This window comes from Pelophylax lessonae, assembly GCF_965119305.1.
Source record: "Pelophylax lessonae genome assembly, chromosome: 4".
Classification (NCBI taxonomy): Eukaryota; Metazoa; Chordata; class Amphibia; order Anura; family Ranidae; genus Pelophylax; species Pelophylax lessonae.
In genome coordinates, this window is record NC_138771.1 from 661,966,831 (window position 1) to 661,975,858 (window position 9,028).

General features: G+C 44.5%; 1 protein-coding gene across 1 annotated transcript in view; it reads left to right on the top strand.

Annotated features, from left to right (window-relative positions):
- LOC309553072 (uncharacterized protein) overlaps positions 1 to 8,437 on the top strand; it is a gene marked incomplete at both ends in the record, with an annotated part of 46,965 nt that extends 38,528 nt beyond the window's left edge. Inside the window, one exon of the mRNA XM_082253971.1 lies at positions 6,742 to 8,437. Coding sequence (XP_082110097.1) covers positions 6,742 to 8,437 — 1,696 coding nt within the window. The remainder of the gene's footprint in view (positions 1 to 6,741) is intronic.
- Between the last annotated feature and the right edge of the window lie 591 nt (positions 8,438 to 9,028).

Sequence of the window (9,028 nt, forward strand, 5' to 3'; positions counted from 1 at the left end):
TTGTACCCTAAAGGCAGGATGAGGATGATGAGTAGGAGGAGTTCGGAACAGGAGGCAAACTGAAGCGCCCTGCAATCCTCGGCGGTGGAAGGAGATGCGCCAAACAAATTTAAAAAAGTGTATCTCACATGTACCAATACAGACTATGTCGTAATTTAATTTTTTACACTCAAAAAGGGTGTATATTGAATAGCGGAATAGAAAATTTTTTATTAAACGGTGTATCTCACACGTACAAACACAGACTAGGCTCCGATTACAATTTTTTTGTACCCTAAAGGCAGGAAGAGGATGAGGAGTAGGAGGAGTTCAGAACAGGAGGCAAACTGAAGCACCCTGCATTCCTCGGCGGTGTAAGATGCGCCCCAAAAATTGGAAAGGTGTATCTCACACGTACCGATACAGACTATGCCGCAATTTAATTATTTTTACCCCAAGGGTGTAGATTGAATAGCGGAATAGAAAATATGATATCAAAAGGTGTATCTATCTCACACGTACAGACCCAGACTAGGCCCTGATTACTATTTTTTATACCCCAAAGGCAGGATGAGGAGTAGGAGGAGTTCGGAACAGGCAGGAGGCAAACTGAAACACCCTGCAATCCTCGGCGGTGTAAGATGCGCCCCAAAAATTGGAGGTGTATCTCACACGTACCGATACAGACTATGCCGCAATTTAATTCTTTTTACCCCAGGGTGTAGATTGAATAGCGGAATAGAAAATATGATATCAAAAGGTGTATCTATCTCACACGTACAGACCCAGACTAGGCCCTGATTACTATTTTTTGTACCCCAAAGGCAGGATGAGGAGTAGGAGGAGTTCGGAACAGGCAGGAGGCAAACTGAAACACCCTGCAATCCTCGGCGGTGTAAGATGCGCCCCAAAAATTGGAAAGGTGTATCTCACACGTACCGATACAGACTATGCCACAATTTAATTATTTTTACAACAAGGGTGTAGATTGAATAGCGGAATAGAAAATATGATATAAAATTGGTGATTTTTCAATAGCACATGTGAACACAGCAGTGTCTTAGGTCACAGTCAGCTCTGCAGCAGGCTATGAAGGGAAAAAAAAGAAAATTCCCCTTTAAGTTTGTAATTTTTAAATAGATTAGTACAGACTATGCCACAATTTAATTTTTTTAACCCAAAAGGGTGTATATTGAATAGTGGAATAGAAAAAAGTGTATAAAATTGAAAATCACTCAGTAGCACATGTGAACACAGCAGTGTCTTATGTCACAGTCAGCACTGCTGCAAAAAGGCTAAGAAGGGGAAAAAAAATCCCTTTTAACTTGTAGTGAAATAGATCTAAGATGAACACTGCACACAACTGACTGATAAAAATAGATTTTTTTTTTCTCCCTCCTCCTCCTCCTCCTCAGTGGGCTCAAGTGAGGGCAAAAAGATCGTTCACTGCACCACCCCACACACAGCAAAATCGATGTATACTGTCCCTGCCTAATCTCCAGCCTTTCCCTAATTTGCTCAATAAGAACGTTCACTGCAACACCCCCCACACAGCAAAATCGATGTAGAAGACTGACCCAGCCTAATCTCCAGCCTGGCCCTAAAATGCTCTAATAACTTTCCCTGCCTGCACTCCGACCTGTCCCTGCATTCTTTTCGGACACAATTTTCCACAGAATCACTGTCTGTCCCTAATCAGCAGCCAGCACGTATGATGTGTGCTCTGTCCCTAAACTACAGCAGAATGATGTGGCGCGATGGGGGCTCTCGAACTTATAAAGACATGGTCACATGCTTCAGATGGCCAATCACAGCTACTAATACATTAGTAGGCATGGCTGGGATGGCTTAAGGCACACAAGTTGTTGATTGGCTGTTGAAAGCCCGCCATTAAAAGCGCGCCATTACATACAAAACAGGAAATAAAATGACCGAACACGTATTTTAAACCCGAACATACAGTAAAGTTTTTGGGTCCGTGTTCGGGTAACAAAAATCCAATTATTCGGTACGAACACGAATAATACAGTCTGTGTTCGCTCAACACTATCCAAGATCGATTCTTTTGGCCACGAATGAGGGAAGCTGTTGTGGACTATTGCCGCCGTTGTGTGAGATGTCTGCAACGGAAAACTCTGCCTATTTGAGCTGCTCCTATGGAACATTTGAAAAGTTCTGGTCCCATGAATTTAGTGTGCATGGACTTTTTGTGTATTGACAATGACAGCAGTGGTGTGGGAAATATTTTGATTGTGACTGATCACTATACTCGCTATGCTCAAGCCTATCCCACCAAAGATCAGAAAGCAGTAACTGTAGCCAAAGTGCTGTGGGAGAAGTTTTTTGTTCACTATGGATTGCCAAATCGACTTCACTCTGACCAGGGGCGGGACATTGAAAGCCGCCTAATTAAAGAGCTGTTAACATTGATTAACATCAACAAGAGCCGCACCACCCCTTATCATTCAGAGGGTGATGCTCGCCCTGAACGTTTCAATCGTACCTTGTTGAACATGTTAGGTACTCTCCCTAATGGTGCTATGCAGACCTGGAGTAGACATGTGGGAGCTATGGTACATGCCTACAATTGCACCAGACATGAATCCACTGGCTTTTCTCCTTATTTTCTCATGTTTGGGGGAGAAGCCCGTCTCCCTATTGACATTCAGTTGGGCGTTTCTACTGATGGAGTGAAACAGAGGAATCACTATCAGTATGTGGCACAACTTAAACAGAGTTTGAAAGAGGCCTATCAGATGGCTGAGGAAAATGCTGCGAAATTAAATGCTGCCAATAAAAGGCATTTGATTCCGAAGTTCGTTACAAAGACTTACAACCTGGTGATAAAGTGTTTCTCCGCAATTTGGGACCCTCAGCCAAACATAAGTTAGCTGATCGCTGGAGAAATGAGTTGTTTGAAGTTGTAGAAAAACTGCCTAGGATTCCAGTATACAGGATTCGAGGACCTGAGGGTCGGATCAAAGCCTGGCATAGGAATCATTTGCTTCCGGTACCACAAGTTGCTACTGTTGATGAGGAGCCACAATTTGACATTGCTACAGATTCTAATGATGTGCCTTGTGGCAACAGTGGAGACCAGAGTGATAACAGTGACTGGTTTACACCTCCACCAGAGTCTCCTGTACAGGTTCCTTCACCTAGTACTGATGGGGGCCTCCCTCAGAGGGGAGGTTTGAACCCAGCTACTCCTGCTTTTGAACCAACAGCCCAAAATGTTGTGCCTACAGTTCCAGGCATGGTTGGAGCACCAAGTTTCCCTACTAATGCTGTCCCAGAGTTCTCTGAATTTATGCCTGAGGGGTTGAGGAGAGGAGATCGTGTTCGAAGTCCTCCACCAGTGTTTACTTATGACACTTTGGGAAGGCCCTGCTATGCTGTACAGAACTATGTACAACCTCATGTTCTGACGGACATGATTGCAGCTCATTCTAGACTGGTTAGCATGATGCCTATTTGTTACTAACCATACTTTCTTTGCAGCTAGCTCTGTAATAGATTGCTTCTGGAGAAGCGGTCTGCAGAAGGCGACAACGATGTTAATTTTTGTTGTTATTTTATGTGTATATCCTTGCCGGGTCGGAAGGATTTTCAGCAGGAGGAGAACGTAGTGATGTGATCATTTCTTTGCCCATCTTTCAAGTGTGTATTCCTGTTATGCAGTGTTTGTTTTTGCCCTTTGTCAATATGGCTGCTGTGCTTTATTTCTCTCTCTGCAAGAAGCATGAGGTCATCAAAAAGGGCAGAGCAAGGATTTCAGGGTGAGACTGGACAAAAGAGAACACACAAGTAGACAGAAATGTGCTGTAACATCCCCTCACTGAGACACACAGAGACACTGTGTAACGCTCCTGCGTTTTTATTATAGGCTGGATTTTCAGCTGCAAAATCTCCACTCAGCAGTCATGCAGAGATATGTTGAATACAAGATCCAACTCTCCAGGACTCATCACCGTGGGCCTGTCAGCTTCAACATACAGATATATACACACTCAATGAGATGTTCCTAGAGTGATAGGATGTATATGGTAGTATGAAGGTGATGTGCTGAAGGGACAGGTGTGAAAAGTGACAAGGATGGTAAGCACTTGATAGGGTTGTACAGGAGAGTTCAGGATGGTATTTAGGAATGCAGATAGGTTAGTATCGAGTATGTTAATAGGTGGTGAGGACAGCAGATGACAAATACAGGATAGATTAACCCAGTGCAAGGATAGATAGTAGTAGACAGGAGAGCTAGCAATCTATGCAGCAGTGCAGATGATAGATGGTAGTAGACAGGAGAGCTAGCAATCTCTGCAGCAGTGCAGATGATAGATGGTAATAGTCTCAAGAGCTAGCAATCTATATGATAGTGCAGATGATAGGATAGCATGGATAGGTAGTAACAGTCCTTAATGAAAGTAGTAGTAGTGTAAGTTATGGAGGGTTCCCCTGCGGGGTACTTATCACTTATAGTATAGCAGTAAAAGGTCCGGTGATGAGGAAGTGATCCAGTAGCGAGATACAGGGATCAGTAGCGGGGTTCGGTTCTGAGGAAGTGATCCTGGTAGCGAGATACAGGGATCGTAGCGAGGTTCCACAGCGAGACACACTGGTAAGCATATGAGCTTCAAGGCAGGTTGAACGAACATGTGAGTGAGAACGCCGGCGGTTGAAATAGCCGCTCTGCGGCGCTCAGTGATGACAGCACCTACCAAAAGAGAATGGTGGGACGCATACACTATGGAAAGTGGAATAAAGGGTACCAGAGGTACCAGAACATTACACACTGCTAATGATTTCATGTTCCTAATGAGGAAAATATCTTATGCTGTATGGTTCACTAAATGTTATTTATTCAATACATGGACATTTAAACACTCTGCTGTGTGGATTACTGTCTATATGGATATGTTTTCTCAATTGGGATTTCACTTGCTAATCACAAGCCCTGATTGAGTGGAGGCACTGGCGCTTACTATAAATCCTGTCCTGATCACACAGATTATATAGACTCTGCTCCTAAATACTACACAGGTGGCGTCATCATACCCCAGTAGCCTCTAGAGCAGTGGTTCTTAACCTTGTTGGAGGTACTGAACCCCACCAGTTTCATATACGCATTCACCGAACCCTTCTTAATTGGAAAAAAAAAATATGATTTTTTCAAATTCAAAACATAGGTATATATTTTGGTATATATTGGTGCACAAAATGAACAAAAGAACAAAACCATTAAAACATGCTTTTCACACAAAGACAAAAACATAATTTGGGATAACCTAACTTCAGCCGCTTTTCCCAGCATGATATTCGCCATCTTCAACACAGCTGGTTTTATGAGTGTTTCACCAACGGTGTGTGGTTTGCCCTGCTTTGCGATCAGGTAAGCAACTTCGTCCTGCTATGAGAATTGGTTTGTTGAAAGGTACAAAGCCGAGAACAGGCAGACTAGCCTTTTCATCGAATCTGGCTCTCCTCACCTTAAATTCAGCGAGCGTTGTGTTCTTGTATTTTCCATCTCCATGCAGCTTAAGGAAGTGTTCTCTTAGTTTTGCCGATGCTAGACTAGAATTGCTCAACTTGGTGTTGCAAATCATGCAGTTAGGACGCTGACTCCCATCACGTTCCGTTATACATTTGAATCCATATTGTACATATTCGTCCGACCACTTTTCTTTTTTTTTCCTCGACATAGTTAGTATGAAGGGATTAATATTAAGAAAGAAATCACACGACGTACCATCACAACATTTACAATTTGACTACTGGGTGCGCCAAATTCCCTGCAGCACAGATAGGCCAAGCGATGTTGCGTGATCACCTGCAGCCAATGAGCGGGGCGTGTCATCACGAATCATATGAGTCGGGTGTGTGTCTTGACCTCCACTGAACCCGCAAGACTGATTCACCGAACCCCTGGGGTTCGATCGAACCCAGGTTAAGAACCACTGCTCTAGAGTGATCAAAATAGCACTACACGAGTATAGGCCGAGGGGGGCTTTTTCAGTATAAAAAAACATGCTGAAAAAGTCGGCTTAAACTCCAGTATATACGGTAAATACTTCCAAAAGGATGCAGACACAGCAACTGTCCGCAATGGAATACTGACATTGCACCAGGTGGTTTTAATGAGCGCAGACCCTCATATTCAGCAATCAGTCTGGAATGTACATGGTGGAACACACGGCTTTTTCTTTAGAACAAAAAATAGAAGGAATCTGCAACAAAGTTGTTTATTTAATCTCTATAGATCATCCAGATAGCAAACCATCTGTGTGCTGTATATTATATAAATACGAAAATGGCTGTTCTTTTCCCAGGAGATGCACATTGTTCTACAGGAAACGCTTTTATTACCTGTGTCCCTTCATATAACTAATCCTTTGAATCAGAGGCGTAACTAGAACCTTCAGGGCCCCGATGCAAGAAACCATGAAGGGCCCCCCAGACCCCTGGCCGGGGCCCTTCCCTTCAAGCCCGGGGCTCTTCCCACTAATCCTGGGGCTCTTTAATCTCATTGAATGGCCTTTTATTATGGTCCCCGCATCAGGATCCTTTCACAAGTTCTGCAGTGGGCCCCCTTCCTGCAATCTTGGGGCCTCCCCACAGTGGTGAAATGCCAGGGCCCGGTCGCAAGTGTGACCTTTGAGATCCTAGAAGTTCACCCACTGGTTTGCTACCGGGCCCCCTGGAGCATGGGGCCCGGTAGCGATTGCAACCCCTGCAACCCCTGTAGTTACGCCCCTGCTTTGAATACAGTACAAGTCACAGCCCAGCCTTATCCTGTGTAGGAGGAGGTGACCCCTCCCAACTTCATTCTCCCTGTGTCTTTCACTTTCACTTCTCCCTTCTGCTGTCAGCGATGGCGTCTGCAGATCTAAAAGCTAAGCTGGAATGTTCCGTCTGTCTGAACATTTATACAGATCCTGTAACCCTGAGATGTGGACACAACTTCTGCCGGGTCTGTATTGATCGTGTGCTGGATACACAGGGGGGGTCTGGAGGATATTCTTGTCCTGAATGCAGAGAGAAGTTTCCGGATCGGTCTGCACTGCACAGGAACATAACATTGCGTAACATAGTGGAGAGTTTCCTGTCTGCTCAGCCAAATCAGGAGGAGTCCGGGGTTTTCTGTACTCACTGTGTGGACTCTCCTGTACCTGCTGTTAGATCCTGTCTACACTGTGAGGTTTCTCTGTGTGAGAAACACCTGAGAGTCCACAAAAAGTCCCCAGAACACATCTTATGTGACCCCACCTTGTCCATGGAGAGCAGGAAATGCTCCGTCCATAAGAAGATCCTGGAGTATTACTGCACTGAGGATGACACCTGTATATGTAAGTTTTGTGTGACTGGAGAACATAAAGGACATGAGATGGAGTCACTGGATGTGGCTTCTGAGAAGAAGAAGGAGACACTGAGGAACATTCTGCAGAAACTTCTGACAAAGAGAGAGGAGATGGAGGAAAGAGTCCAGAGTCTGGAGGAGCACAGGAGGAAAGTAGAAGAAGAAGCAGCTGGTGACACCGAGAAAGTCACTGCCCTGTTTAGAGATCTCAGGAGACGTCTGGAAGACCTGGAGAAGAGAATCCTGAGGGAGATCTCCGGGCGGGCAGAGCGGATCTCCATCTCCATCCGGGATCTGGAAATAAAGAAGGAGGAGCTGTCCAGGAAGATGGTGGACATTGAGGAGCTGTGTAACATGACGGATCCACTGACTGTCTTACAGGAATCAGACACAGGTGACTTGTGTGATACTGAGGATGGAGATAATGAGGACAGAGAGAGACATGAGAAGCTCCTCCATGATGGAGGGGGTCTGGGTGTGGCTGGGATATCACACACATTACACACATTATCTGATATAATAAGAGAGGTAAATGTATACTTCTATATACAGGGAGCTGCAGACATATTACTGGATGGAAACACTGCTGGTAATAATCTACAGATATCAGATGACAGGAAAACTGTATCCAGGTCAGATAGGAAGCAGAATCACCCAGAAACACCAGAGAGATTTCAGTATTCTCAGGTGTTGAGCAGTCAGAGTTTCTCCTCAGGGAGACATTACTGGGATGTGGATGTCGGGGGGTCAGATAGCTGGACAGTCGGGATGTGTTACCCCAGTATAGACAGGAGAGGGGAGGAGTCACTGATTGGAAGGAATAAGAAGTCCTGGGGATTGGACAGGGAAGGTAATCAGTATTCGGTGATACATGACAGTAATAAGACCCTCTTACCCACCAATCTCTCCAGTAACAGAGTCAGGATATATCTGGATTATGAGGCCGGGCGGATCTCCTTTTATGATCTGTGTGACCCGATCCGACACCTCCACACCTTCACCACCACCTTCACTGAGCCCCTCCATGCTGGGTTATGGGTACAAGAGAGTTGTATAAAGATACGTGGGGGGGAAACAGGAGATGTGAGAACTCCTCCCAGAAACTGATGACATCACAGGAAGGGAGGGTCCGATCCAAAAAATCCATCCAATGGGACAGAAAGTGGGGACTCCAGTCAGTGTCTCTTTTATTGTAGTTTGGGGTGCAGTACAAATCAGGGTGCAGGTTTACAGAAATAGGAGGTCATGCTACAAAATCATGCTGATCTGCAATATATATGGAAATATTATTATATTATTAATAGGAAATAAATGAGTATAATAGAAAAAGTCAGGTTATACTGGGGGTGTGAGATGTTTTTTGGTTTGTTGATGTACATAGTAAAATGATTGTGTGACCAGGTGTACCCCTCTGAGGAGGACTGAACCCCCGGACATGTGAAAGAGGGGAGATAAAGTTTAGAGTTAGAGTGAGAAAAAAGAACAAAACGAAAACATCTGTCATATATCTCCTCTATACCGGGTCGGGGTGTCTGAACTCTGCAGTGCTCTATATCGCCCCCTGGAAATTTACACCAGAACATGTTTTAACCACTTTAAGACCAGGCCTATTTTTGACACTTGGTGTTTACAAGCTAAAATCATTTTTTTTTTGCTAGAAAATTACTTAGAACCCCCAAACATTATATATATATATAT